We start from the raw sequence: 14,798 nt of genomic DNA, 5'->3' as shown, positions 1-14,798 counted from the left end.
CCTGTGACCTCCTGGGCATATTCCACATGGAATCACACCCTGAAAAGAATCTTTCCAGTGGGCTTGCACTGGTGCCTGAAAGTTTTCCTATTAAAGCCATTTCTTTGGGTTAAGGCTTTGAAGGTGGTCCCTAAAATAAAAATACAATCAAAGGCATGGTGAAAGGAAACAGACTCCGGATGCAGACATATCTGTCAGCTCCTAGATTCACCGTTTTTTATGTTTATGACCCTGGCCAAGTTATTTACCTTTCCTGAGCCTTGATTATCTTGCCTGTTAGGTGGGATTGTTTTTTGTTTGTTTGTTTGTTTGTTTTATTTTTTTTTAGGTGGGATTGTTGTATGGGTTAAATACAATTCAGTGTGAAAAACCTCAAGCCCATTGTCTGACAGAGATTGGTATTCAATAAAAGTTATTGAGTTTCTTAAAGAACATGAACTGAATGAAGTGTAACCAGGATAAGATTTCAGCTTCCCTTTAAAAGTCCAGGATCTAAAATTTGTATTCTATCACTACGAAGTAAACTTGTTAGTGTCATGTTGTTGTTTTCTCAGTTACTGGAATGCATTGTCACACTTAAAAATGTTGAGGTACCCTAAAATGTGAGGCATTTGATAACATTTTACTTCATAGTAGGGTTAATTGTATCTAGATTGTAGAAAACCAGCTACTGGAGTTCAGTCACTTAAGAACTTAGAAATTCAGCAAGGTTGGGTGAAGAGGGAACATTACAGCACTGGAGAGTAAACCCAGAGTTTGAAGAGGTGCAATGGGAAATAATGTAATGAGAGGAAGGACTCCTTCGGACTGGAGTGTAGGGTAAACTTTCTTTATAGTCTGAAAATGTCTTGGAGGTTTTGCTAAGTGTCACTCCAGTAACATTGCCTAATGAAGGGAATACTGAAAGATGACAGTTTGAAGTTTATGATAAACAGGATGAAAAGCAAAGAGCTTTTGAGAAATGAGTGGTAGCCTACAACAAATTGTGAATTTTAACAGTATTTGGGTGACAACTATCAAATTCTTGGCTTTGGAAAGCTGGCAAATGCTTAATACTGGTATATTTGAGATATTGCCATGTGGATTTTGACCATTTGAGCATTCTTCAAAGACTCTATTTGATCCTAAAACTTCTGCTTTATGAAAGGGAAATCCATTTCTCAAGCTGCTTTGAAGTGTGGCAGAAAGCATACAGGACACTTTGTAATTTATGATAATGCTAAGTGAAATGTCTTACCAACTTCTGTAGAAAGTGACTGCAATGGAAAAATCTCCATTTAGTTCTAAACTAGGTAAAATGGTCTCAACAGTACCACCAGGGGCACTGATGAGTCCTATAAATTAGAAACTAATAAAAGAATTTCACAACTTAAAAAAAAAAAAAAGTCCAGGATCTGTCAGGTAAGGTTGGTGGACATTGGAACACATTGTTTCTAATTCCCAGGTCCATGGCAGAGGAAGCAGGAGGCCAGTGAGATGGCAGGGCTGAGAGTCAAGCCCTGGCCTATCTGTCTCCGAGATCAGGGATAATTGATGAGAAAGAGACTCTTCCCTCTCAAACTCACAGCTCAGTCATCAGTCCTAGCAATGTCAGACATAAATCTTGGTTTGCGTTTTTCCAGGGCTGTCTTTTACCAGTATTCTCCCTTTCATCTTTGTAGCAGCTCTGTGCTGACAATATTATCATCCATGCTAAATCAGGTTCCTGAGGCTCCTGGGGACCAGTGTGCATGCATTAATCAGCAAGCACCTCTCATATTTTAGCACTGTTTGTGCGACAGATTGACCAGTTTGCAATAGTCAGCTCCAAGAGCCTGAGAGCCAGGATGGGACAGGTTTCTTAAGCTACAATGCAAAGGGAAGTTACTCAAACGAGAGGGCTAAGTGTTATTAGCAGAAGGGAGGTTGGGGAGGGACATAAGCAGAGAAGGAATGCATTTTGTTTTGCAGAACCAACAGATCTGGCCAATGAGGCCCCCACCAGGTGTTTCACCTGAGAGTCTCTTGTTAGATAGGTCTTGCCTGATAGCCCCTTACGTGAGCCCCTTTGAGCCAGACTGGTTCTGAGACCCTGAGACTCCTTCTGGAGTCATCCTGAAGTTATCTCTAGCTCATTATGATACAAGATCTCCTCCTATGGGTGGAGTTTTCTACCACTTTTCAAGTATACAATGTGTGCACTAGCATGCTGACACATTGGGAATGCACAATTGAACCTAAGTGCCTAAGTGATAGGATATGTCTAAGTTCCTTAATGTATATGCATGCTCCCTCCCGTACTCCCCAGTACATTGAATAAAAACTTCCTGTACTGACCCCACAGGAAACAGTGCTTTGAGAGCTACATCCCTGTCTTCTTACTTGTAACAAATAATAAAAAGTTCTTGGCTTTCAACAAAGACATTCCTGCAGGGGACCAGTCTTGGGAGCAGCAAGGAATGCACCTGGCAGGGGAGGCCTGGGATGGGAGTGGCTGTGAAGAGACATGTGGGGGCTGGTTGTGGAGGAGGGGGCATGGCTGAGTATGGGGTTCACATTTGCTGTCTTTCTCTAGGGCTGTCCCAACTAATGTGGTGTGTAGTGACCGTGACTCAGGCCAGTATCTGGACTGTTCCTGTATTTATAGATGAGAGTTCCCACATACGACTCAGTATTTAAAACTTGGGAGGGGGGATCCCTGGGTGGCGCAGCGGTTCGGCGCCTGCCTTTGGCCCAGGGCGCGATCCTGGAGACCCAGGATCGAATCCCACATCAGGCTCCTGGTGCATGGAGCCTGCTTCTCCCTCTGCCTATGTCTCTGCCTCTCTCTCTCTCTCTCTCTCTCTGTGACTATCATAAATTTAAAAAAAAATAAAATAAAAAAATAAAACTTGGGAGGGTTAAATCAGAGAAAATATATCTTCAGAAGTTCAGTGGGGCCTCTGTAGCCCCTAGTGACCTTGTAGGATGTGAAAGAAAGCCAGTATTCATGTATTTCACACTCGTAGTTTATGAAGCACCCTTACCTGGTAGGTTGTGCTAGGTCCAGGTGAAGTGAGCACACTCAGCCCTCAGGAGCTCTCAGGTGGACACAGTGGTACTGTAAAGGTGTGTACAGTGTGGGGGGCCAGGGTAGGAACAAGTACTTCTCTCTAGGGAGGAACTTGCGAGATGAGGAAAGCAGGGAGGGGCATTTGGCTTATCCTTGAAGCCTGAGTAGAAATTAGCTGGGTGCAGCGGTGGAGGGAAAATGGTCCCTTGGAAGAGGGAACAGCAGGAACAAGGCAGAGCACCTGATCCCATTTCTCACTGAGGTCACGGTCACTGTCACACAGAACTGAGATGCCATGGTCATTGGGGGACATAGGTCTACAGAGTGCACCTGCTCCCTCCCTGTGGCTCTAAAGATGAGAACACTGAGAGGTGAAGGGTTAGGGCTCTGGATGGTGAATGGACATCAAGAGAGGAGATCACATCGTGGTGAAGCCACCAGTCCAGGCTGTCCTCATGCCAGGTAGCTGGACCTGACTCCTACACACAGCTGTGTCCCTCCTCACACATCTGTCTCCTCTGGATCATTCCAAATGTTTTCTCCAAAATGGGCAGATGCTTCTGAGCTCCTTCCTTAAAGAGGAGAGAAAATCTTTTGACATTGTCTGGGGAAGCAGGGCAGCCATGTGCTTGAGTCCAGCAATTCTACCCTAAATTTGCTCATGTATGTGTGGACCAGGAGACCCCACACACATGTTCACATGGCACCAGTTATGAGAAGCCCAAGAAACAGCAACCCAGCTGCCCAGCTGCAGTAGGACCTGTAAGTCTATCACCACATATTCACCCGAGAGAACATGATATGGTCACGGAAATAGACAAACCACACCATGTGAATGGCTCTTAAAACACAATACAGAGCAAAAGAAACCAGTCCCCAAGGACAAACACTGTGCGAGTCTATTTATATGAAGCTCAAAAGCAGACACAGCTAAACAATGTATTGTTGAGGGATACAGATGCAGTTCAAAATGAAACAATAGCACAGTTCTCAAAGAGTGCACAAAAAAACCCTGCTATAGCTAATAAATTTAGCAAAAGTGCACACTACAAGATCATTACACAAAAATTGGTTGTGTTTCCAAACACCAGCAGTGAAGAACCCAGAAAGGAAATTAAGAAAAAAATCTAATTTATAATAACATCAAAAAGAAGAAAATATCTGGGAATAAGTTTAACCAAGGAGGTGAAAGATCTGCATGCCGAAAAGTATAAGACATTACTGAAAGAAGATAGAAGACATGGCTAAATGCAAAGACCTCATGTCCATGGTCTGGGGATGGATGACTGCCCCAGTCTTCCCCTGCCCTCCTTGGTTGGGAACTTGGGGATTGCCACAAGGGACCTTCCTAGTCCAGCCAGCATCACTTGGCTGGCTTGCTGAGGAGGGCAAGCAAGTTGGGAAGCCACTGTGCATAGGGCCTCCCTGACATGACTCGAGAGCCCAGTATGTCTTCCCTGGCTGGGAGGATGCAGCCCAGTGCCCACGGAAGAGAGGATTGAAAGACCAGGGCTGACCTCATGCCTGCCTGGCTTCCATGGGGGGCACCCTCTCCTTTTCAGTGGTCTTTTGCCACGCTCTATGTCCCTGTCCCAAGGGCTTCCTCTATCAGGACTCCCAGGACCTGGGAAGGTGCCCCACACTGCTGGCGGCATGTGCAAACAAGGACTGTGTCTTTCAGGGACTGTGATGACTGCTGGGGCCACCAGGGTGGGGAAGGACACTGGGTGACATGCCAGTGGAGTGAGGTGGGTGCAGCTCAACGTGATACTTGAGGCAGCCAGCTCAGGAGCCAGACTGCTAGGGCTGGTCTTGCTCCTCTGCTCCTTTGCTGTGACAACACTTAATAGACAATATCATACAAACAGAAAATAATGTAATAGTAATTGTACAAAAAATCAAGTTTGGGTCTTTGTGGAGAGTTTTCTGCTGACCTCCGACGAGGTATGTGTGGAGCTCTGCTCATCTGCCTCTCTGAGCCTGCTCTGCTGAAGGTAGAGCAGGTCACTCACCTAGGCACCCTCCCTCCAACCAGAGATGGGTTGGAACCACCAACATTTGAGCCGTAGAATCAGGCATTTAAGAGGGGTTAGCCTGGGGCAACTGGGTGGCTCAGTCTGTTAAGTATCTGCCTTCAATCGGGTCATGATCCTGGTGTCCTGGGATTGAGCCCTGCACTGGGCTCCCTGCTCAGTGGGGAGCCTGTTTTTCCCTCTCTCTCTGACCCTCCCCCTACTCATGCTTTTGCTTGCAGACACCCAAAATGAATAAATAAATAAATAATCTTTAAAAAAACAGATCTTGATATGCAAAAGTCTAGAGCTATGTTGTCCAACATGGTAGCCACTGGCTCTATGTGGCTATTAAACACTTGAAATCTGGCCAGTCTTAACTGAGATGTGCTGTGAGTTCAAGTATAAGACAGCAAACTGCCCTTTTTTATGTCTGACATTAGAGCCAAAAAAAGGGGAGCATAGTATTTGGCTGGACTTTGAAGTAACAAGAAAAAAGAATGTAAAATATGTCACTGATAAGTTTTTTTTATAACTACAAGTTGAAATGATAATAGTCGGGATATATTGAGTTAAATAAGTTCTAAAATTAATTTCACTTATTTCAACATGGCTTTACTTTTTTTTAACATGGCTGCTCTATAATTTAAAATTATGTCAATTGCTCAGGCATGACTGGGTGGCACTAAGTTAGAATGATAGACATCAAACCACCAAGTGTGCTCAGAAGTGGGGGAAGGGGAGGAGAAGTGTGTAGAGCAGGACCTTCCCTTAGCTTTTCTGCATGGTTATACAACTTCACATATTTGTGTATAGCCTCCCCAACAATTAACAGAAAAAGGATTTATTGCCATGATTCCTGGCCACAATGCTTTCCACCTCACCATGCTTGACATATTTGCCCTCCCCGATGCCCTATCTCTAGGGAGGGCCTGTGGCCCATGGAGAGAGGCCACCTGCCATTTCAACATTAATTTTACATTGGGGCATATCAAGCATGACCAACATGCAGGGCATGTTGTCTGCCTGCCACATTCATGCAGAGAGCAGACCAGGAAGGGTGAGAGCCAGAAGCAGTGGGGGAGGGTGGGGAGGCACACAACAACAAGAAGGCCCTGGCAGCCAGGAAGGGGAGTGCAACTAGCTTGTTTTCTTAAAGCCATCTCTAGCATTGGAAATGCATTCTTCTCTCTGATGTGGATAGCAATTGAGGGCACAGTTTCTGGAAAAGAGCAAGATAAATTCTAGTAAGTATTTTCTGTGGGAGCCTGGGAAAATTGCTCCTGTATGTGATGCGTGTCTGGGGCAGTGAACCAACCATTTCCTGGACACTGGTGCTCCCAGTGGATGCTCTAATTCATTCACTGATTGCAGAGTCTAACAGAGCTAGAGAATGAGGGGGCATCACAGTCCCTGATGGCCTGGGTTCCTTTGCACATCAACATGCCTCTGGCTACTGCTTTTTTAATGGGGCTATTAAGATGTTGAACCCCATTAACCTCTAGGTCATGGAAGAGAATCAGGGAGTGGGTCCCATTATTCTCCTGGATGAGGACTTCTATTTTCCCAGATCCAGAATTCACACACACACACACACACACACACACACACACACACACTATAAGACATCTTGAAAACATTTTCAACCAAAGCAAAAGAGAGATTTCTAAAAATATTAAATGCTCCCAGTACAAGGGTTTTAAGTTAATAGAAAGTATGTTTTATTTTAACTTAGTTCAGAACGAAGATGACTAGCCACTTAAAATGCCTGAATGTCATTCTATTTCTTGTACTTAACAACTTTGCAAAGCAAATAAATGAGAATGCAAAGAGCCAAACAAAACAAAATTCCAGACTTCTCCTAGAAAAGAACCAATAAAACACAAACAATTACATTAAACACATTCAACATAAGTTGATGTTTTCGATTACATTTTCTGGGGCCGGAGATACATTGTAGACAGTGGCCAATTTATGCTATAAATACCATTGCAAATGCCATGAATTAAAACTATTAGATAGTGTACAGAATGATAGTTGGTGAAGATTGCCAAAGACAATCTTTCCTTAAAGTCAAACCTCTATAAAGTCTACTCCCAGAGAGACTGGTGTCCTTTTTAAATTCCTCTCTAAATATTTAATTCAGACAGAGCAAATTGTCTCGTTTTATTTACTTATTTGAGAGAGAGAGAGAGCCCACACAAGGGGAGGGGGGGCAGAGGGAGAGAGAGAAGCAGACTCCCTGCTGAGCAGGGAACCTGACACATGGGGAGCTCCACTCCAGCACCCTAAGATCATGCCCTGAGCTGATGGCAGACATAACCAACTGAGTCACCCAAGCACCCCTCTATTTCTGCTAATTTTTGCTAAGGCTTTAAAAAAAAGTCAAAAAATTTAAAGACGTATAATTTCTGGTAACAAAACGAAAATGTATTTGTCATAGAAAATGATTAAAGTAAAGGAAGAAGAGGAAATGTATCAAGGAATAAATAAACATCACCCAGATGGCCTTCATCCTAAAATAACAACAGATAGAATTTCAGTGTATTTCTAGGCTTTTTTTCTGTGAATAGATTAGACAGATGTGTGTGTGTGCATGTGCGTGTGTGTGCGTGTGTGCGTGTGTAATGAAAAACATGTCCATACTGTACGTTTTCATCATACATTTTTCTCTGTCCTTTTGCAAATGGCTGCATTATATTTCATCTTGTGAATAGACCATGATTTATGTGCCCATGTCTTGGACATTGGACTGTTCTTGTGTCTCACTGCAGGAAACAATGCTATGTAAATCTTGGCTTCCCTTCAGGATTATTCCTTCAGAATGGATCCATCTCTACATGAAAAATTGTACTTGGGTACATTCTACTGCACTGCCTTCCAGAAACCAATTCTATTCCCTCACTGCAGTGAGAAAGAATCCCCACCTCCCTTTACAGCCCTGTGTAGTAGAATCTATCTTTTCCCTGGGTTTTTATCTAATAGTTGGAATATCAGCTGAAAAAGCTTATAGGTATAGCCTCTGCCCAACCACCCCCAACCCAAAGAACTTTAGCAATCACGAGAGCTCTCAAAAAGAGGCACACTCTCCAGGAAGCAAAGGAGCAGAGGGTAAGATGCTAAGGAGTGACAGGCGAGGAGCCTGAGCTCTGGAGCTGGGGCTTCTCTGCAGATCCCCAGCACCTACATTAAGAAGCCAGCTGTGAGGGAGTCTCCATACATTGGAGTCTGGTGTTGGCCAGCTGATGCAGGGCTTAGCCTCCCCTTACGGAGTCAGCCAGGAGGCCTTTTGGGCTGAGAATGGATACACCCCTGTCTGGTTGGCTGGCAGTAGAGGAGCTAGCGGCCCCAGGAAGCAGGCTCCCCAACCTGAGCTAACCCACACCTGAGTTTAGCCCTAACCTGGGCTTACCTGCTACAGTGGCCAAGCGGAGAGGGTCTAGCTGGGCCTCCTCCACTGTCCTTCTCTGACCAGGCAGGAAGCTGGCTGAGGTGAGCCCACCCTTTAAGAGCAGAAGTCCACATGAGGAGCATGTGAGCGCCCGTGCCGGGGCCCTCATGATCCTGGTGAGGCGATGGCCCCGTGACCTCGCTCCCAGGCCAGGAAAGGAAACCAGGGCCTCATGTTGCTAGGCTGCTCTGTGTGGGATCCCATGAAAGCAGCCTGGGGATCTGAGAGAGATGGGGGAGCTAGAACTTTCCCTTTGAAGTGACCCTCCCCCCAGCCAGTCCTTTCCCTGGTGGAAATGTCAGCATGGTTTGCATAATTGAGACAATTGGACATAATCGTTCTTTCAGAAGCCCCTCATCAGGCGGGCAGTGCCAGGGCCCCAGGGAGCCCAGAGAAGGCACCACATGGCACTAATCATCTGTAATCCTTTCTCAAATCATCTGAGGTTGAGCCAGAGGTCGAGGTGAACTTCACTACAAATGCAGTGTGAGTCCCACATGACTCTCGTCCCCATCCGGGTGCTCCTAACTTCCACTGTCCCCACACTACCAGCAGCCTGCATGACCCATATCTTCAGTCTCCCTAGAACCACCATGGGGGGGATGCTGTAGGGATGTGCATGGTTTTCCAGCTTTCAATGAGCTTTCTCAGACTAGTGGGAAAGAGAAAACCCAAACTTGGAAATTCTTCTGTGCACGACCCTCTAGGCAGGGGGCCGGATTGCCCACACACCTGTGGGTCTCCTGGGCTGCCTCCCTCATCTCCCAGAAGAGTGGACAGAAATGCAGACAGGCTGGATGCAGGGGAAGTTAAGGCAGTTTCCATTTTACAGATGAGGACACAGGCCTCTGACTGAGCTCGTGAAGTGGAGCAGAGATGTAAATTGGTGCCATAGAGCCCTGGTGGTGATGCAGCCTGAACATGGGACCATGCCCCCCAGGAGGCCAACCCCACACCTGCAGGACACTCAGTGGGCTCAGGGAGCTTCTGACCTGAGAGGTGGATGCTAGACCTGGCAGGTGAGCCAGGCCATTTTCTGGGGAGGGAGTCTGTCCTTTGTGAGAGGGAGTTCTGAGCTTCCCTCAGGTCTGTGCCCACCAGAGGCTGACAACCTTGTCCCAGGAGAGTAGGCCCAGTGAGGGTGAAGGGTGACTCTGCCCATCTTTTGCTGGTGCACACAGCCTGGGGACAGAGAGGTGCCCACCCAGGAGCAACTCTGGACCAATGCCACCATTGTCTTCCCTTGTAAACTCATGATTGGCTCTAGATAGACTCACAGCTTTTAGAAAGAGTTCCCCCAGGGGTCAGAGGGATCTGCAATGACAGTATTTTGAGTGGCACAGGTCGAGACAGAATTATAGAGGTGGGGTGTTCCTAGGGAATCAAGAAAAAAGCTGGGGGGAGCTGAGAAGCCCCAGGTGGCAAGTGAGTGTCTTGCCATCCTTCACAGCATACTCGTGCTCCATCATGGCTACAAAGTATGAAAGTTGGCACAGAACACTGTGCCAATGAGCAGCCCCAGCCCAGCGGCCAGTCAGTGCCTCTCCAACCAATGGACACTATTGTCACTAATCAAAGAGGCCCTTTCTGAGGTCAGATTACATGGGGAGAATGAGATCCTGAGCCTTCCAAAAGTGAGCAACCCTCCTCTCTGGGGCAGCACAATGAGGCAGGCAACTGGACCTGCCAGGTACAACATGGTGGCCCGAGCCACATGTGGCTGCCCATGGAGACCTTGAAGTTCAGCCAGTCTGAAATGAAGCGTGCTCCAAGCATGCAACACACAAGATGGCCAAGACTGGTGATAATGACTTTATACTGACTGCATGTTGAGATGATATATTGGGTGTTTTGGACTGAATAAAATGTATTATTAATTTTGTTATCTGCTTCTATGCATTTCTTTAAAGTGGCTACTGGAGAATTTAAAATACTATCTGTGGCTCACAGCTGTGGCATACCTTATATTCCTGTGGACTGGTGCTGAGCTGGAGCCATAAGAGGGAGGGTATCCTGAGCAGAATTCCCATTTTTCAGATGTCTCCTCCTCTGGGCATGACACCCGGAAGAACCCAGTGCTAGGAAGCAACGCACAAGAACTGCGGACATGCTGTTAGTGTGCGAGGATTATTAGGTGTCCAGTGAACACTCTGAACCAATGATAATAGCACTAACACTAGTGATGAGGAAGACACATGTACTGGTTAGCTGGTGCCAGGTCCTGCCACTTGTGTAGTGACCTACTCAATCAGTCACCCAGCCTTGGAGGTAGTGCATTTCTTAACCTGAGTAAGGAATAAAGGTTCCAAGGCTCCTTGGGAATAACTTGCCTATGATCACAGTTGGTGAGAGGAGCTAGGACAGTGTCCTGTGCGGTCACCTGTATGGACCCCTGAGGAGGCAGTGGCAACCAGGTAGCCAACCCAAGGTAGAGCCAGCACTTGCACTCTATGTCTGGGGTCTTGGCTTGGGTCCCCCTCAGAGGAGACCCTGAGACAAGTTCATGGTGTTTCTCTTGCTGCTCTGTGCCCTGCATTTCCTCACCAATAGTAAGATCTTGAGACCCATTTGGATTCAGAAAGGATTTTTTCACAAGGCCCCCTGGTGACATGTGTCCTTCCATCAGGAGGCACCTCATATCCGCTTGTCTGTCTTTTGTGAGGTTGGGGGAATCTTGATGATGATCCCCTAGAGCCTTTGTATCAATACAATTTGCAAAAGGGTGATCCTCAATTCTACCATTTCTTCTTCATTTACGCGATGGAATTCACTTATGAAGAGAAACTTCCCCTGACCAAAGGGGTTAGTGTGGTTCACACAGGAAAGGCAAAAGGTTTTGGTTTGCAGAGTAATGACTTGATTCCCTGGCATCATTCCAAGGTGACTCATATGTTTCTTTTTTCAGAGTGTCAGGATGTATGAATTCATGGAATGATTCATGAAACATACACGAATTCATGGAAACATACTTGGTGCATTTTATTTATTTATTTATTTATTTATTTATTTATTTATTTATATAAATTTATTTTTTATTGGTGTTCAATTTGCCAACATATAGAATAACACCCAATGCTCATCCCATCAAGTGCCCCCCTCAGTGTACTTGGTGCATTTTAGTTCACAGCGGTAACTTTCCTTATTGTTGCTCAAATTGTTCCAATTTCACATGGGTTCTTGAATCCTGGCACAACACCAGGAGTCTCCAAGACTATCTCTCTGGAACAAAAAGGTGTTTCACATTTATCTGGTACATTTCTTGGCCAAGACCTGGATGTGGCCATTTGTCCAAGGAATTTCTAAATATCATTTTAGTGGGAAATGGTACTTAGAAAGAAGTATCTGCTTCTGAATTGAATTGTTTTCTAGTCCTTGCAGTTGGCAGAATGGTCATGTTTTATATGTGTCCATATATATAATATACATATTGTATACAATATACAATTATATATAATATATAAGATATATAAGAGAAAATGCATCATGAGTTAATATTGATAGTTCCAATTCCAATTTAGAAACACACCAGGGGCACCAGCATGGCTCAGTCAGTTAAGTGGCTGCCTTTGGCTCAGGTCACGATCCTAGGGTCTTGGGATCTAGTCCCACGTCAGGGTCCCTGCTCAGCAGCGAGTCTGCTTCTCTCTCTCCCTCTTTCCCTCCCTCTAGTTTGTGCTCTCTCTTTCTCTCAGATAAATAAATAAAATCTTTAAAAAAAAGAAACACAGCTTATTTACTTAATATCCTGATCTTATGTTTGTGTCTCTTTTTGCTTATGCTGAGTCTTATTCCTAATGACATTAACATAATTTGTCTCTTGCTTTATCCTAAGTTCAGTTTCAGAGCAACAATGCCAATATTACTGTTAACAATACAATTACTAAATGCAGTTTAAGACACTATTTTGTTGTTCATTTTGACCTTAGGTATATCCTATTAGAGTTTTAAAATTACTTAAAATGATTCTTCTCCATGGGGTTATTCTGTAAACTTGATACATGGTTGAGTCCACTTATTTAATTTTCCTTTGGATTTTTAGGAATTGGGTTTTCAATTTAATTTTGTAAAACATTTTTATTATTGCAAAACCAAAACTGCAGATAAGTTTTATCCAGAAGTATCTGGCTACTGTATCTCTCTCTCCTCCTTGTCCTTTCCTCTCTACAAGTAAAGTATAACATATATCTTTCCATTTTTAAACACTAGTGTATGGTATTAATTCCATATATATGTCCCTCCTCCTTCTTTTTGCGTAAATGGAAGAGTACTTTACATCTCCACTTTTCCTGGGAATTAATTAGCCACTTCTTATTTCTTTTTGTAGCTGTATACACCAAATCCTTGGGTGAATGCATGAAAGTTGATTCAATTAGACGGACACTAGGTGGCTTTCGGTCTTTATAGATCTCATAACAACAAAAAGCCATGCCACACATTCTTTGGCATTTTTCCAGTAATCTTTAGGCTAAATTCCTAAAAGAGAGGTTGCTGGAATTAACAGTAAATGCACATGTGATTTTGCTAATATTGAAAAATTCCCTTCCCTACAGGTTATCATTATGTGTTTCTACCAACATTTTTTGAGAGTTCCTGTTTCCTCACTGCCTCATCTACAGAATATATTGTGAAATGTTGGGATGTTTGCCAATCTTATTAAGAAACTGTATATAGAGATATAGTTTGAGTCTGACTTGATGGGATGAGCACTGGGTGTTACATGTTGGCAAATCAAACTTAAATAAAAACAAATGTAAAAAAAAAAGAAGTTGTGTCTGTATATAGTTTGGGTCTGAATCTCCTTTCTTAGGATGCCCTTGTCTGGTATTTGGATCAGGGTAGCACCAGCCTCACAGAATGAGTTGGGAAACGTTCACCCTCTTCTGTTTTCTGTAAGAGTTGGTGAAGGATTGGTACTAATTCTTCTTTACAAGTTTGGTAGAATTTACCATAGAAACCATCTGGGTCTGATGTATTCTTTGTGGGAAGTTTTAAAATTAATAGCTTAATCTCTTTACTTCTTTAATAGATCTATTCAGACTTTTCCATTTCTTCTTGAGATGGTTTTAATAATTTGTGTCTTTGAAAGAATTGGTCTAATACTTCTGGATTTTTTCCATTTGTTGGCATGATATTCCCTTATAATCTTTTTTTATTTCTTAGGTCAGTGGTGGTATCTCTTCTTTCATTCTTGATTTTAGTAACTTGAGTCTTCTCCCTCTCATACCCACCCCTCTGTCCATCTAGCTAAGGATTTGTCAATTTTGCTGATCTTTTCAGAGAATCAACTTTTGGTTGAGTTGATTTCTTCTATTGTTTTCCTATTCTTTATTTTACTTCTTTCCATTCTAGTCTTATTTCCTTTCTTCTGTTTGATTTGAGTTTCATTTGCTCTTCCGTTTTTAGCTTTATAAAGTTGAGGATTCGATTATTGATTTGCAGTCTTTCATTTTTAACAGAGGTGTCTAAAGGTATCAATTTCCTCTGCACATTACTTTGGCTATATTCCATAAGTTGTGGTATATTCTGTTTTCATTTTTGTTCATCTTAAAGTAGTTCATCTCTAATTTTTTAAAGATTCTTAAAATTTATTTATTTATTTAATTTATTTATAAGATTTTATTTATTTATTTATTTATTTATTTATTTATTCATGAGAGACACAGAGAGAGAGAGAGAGAGAGGCAAAGACACAGGCAGAGGGAGAAGCAGGCTCCATGCAGGGAGCCTGACGTGGGACTCCAACCCTAGGTCTCCAGGATCATGCCCTGGGCCGAAGGCAGGTGCCAAACCGCTAAGCCACCCAGGGATCCCAGATTTTATTTATTTATTCATGAGACACACACAGAGAGATGTGTGTATCATGCAGGGAGCCTGACATGGGACTTGATCCGTGGTCTCCAGGATCAGGCCCTGGGCTGAAGGCAGTGCTAAACTATTGCTGAGCCACCCCGGCTGCCCCACATCTCAATTTTTTGTGTGACTTTTTAACCCATTGATTGCATAAGTGTATGTATAGTTGTGAATTTCACAAATTTCTGTTATTGATTCTGAATTTAATTCCACTGTGGTTGGAGAACATACTTAGTACAATTTCAATCCCTCTAAACTTATTTAGGCTTGTTGCATGGACTAGCATATGGTCTTTCCTGGACAATGTTCCATGTGAACTTGAGAGGAATATGTATTCTGCTATTGGGTGAAGTGGTCTGTTAGATGTCTATAGGTCAGTATAATTTTAATTTGCATTAATGTTACTAGGAGTGAAGTTGGGCGTCTTTTCATGTTTAAAGGTGATCTGCATTTC

General features: G+C 43.7%; 1 protein-coding gene across 1 annotated transcript in view; it reads right to left on the bottom strand.

The window, feature by feature from the left end:
• The window catches only part of TRPM1 (transient receptor potential cation channel subfamily M member 1), a 101,261-nt gene extending 90,129 nt beyond the window's left edge, over positions 1-11,132 (bottom strand). The window contains exons 1-3 of the mRNA XM_025986409.1: positions 10,825-11,132; positions 10,443-10,572; positions 8,456-8,546 (exon numbers count right to left, since the gene is read on the bottom strand). Of these exons, the coding sequence (XP_025842194.1) occupies positions 8,456-8,546; positions 10,443-10,572; positions 10,825-11,132 (529 nt within the window). The remainder of the gene's footprint in view (positions 1-8,455; positions 8,547-10,442; positions 10,573-10,824) is intronic.
• Positions 11,133-14,798: the final 3,666 nt, after the last annotated feature.

This window comes from Vulpes vulpes, chromosome 14 (genome assembly GCF_048418805.1).
Source record: "Vulpes vulpes isolate BD-2025 chromosome 14, VulVul3, whole genome shotgun sequence".
Classification (NCBI taxonomy): Eukaryota; Metazoa; Chordata; class Mammalia; order Carnivora; family Canidae; genus Vulpes; species Vulpes vulpes.
The sequence above is the reverse complement of the archived record's forward strand: the minus strand, read 5'-3'. Positions and strand labels throughout refer to the sequence as shown.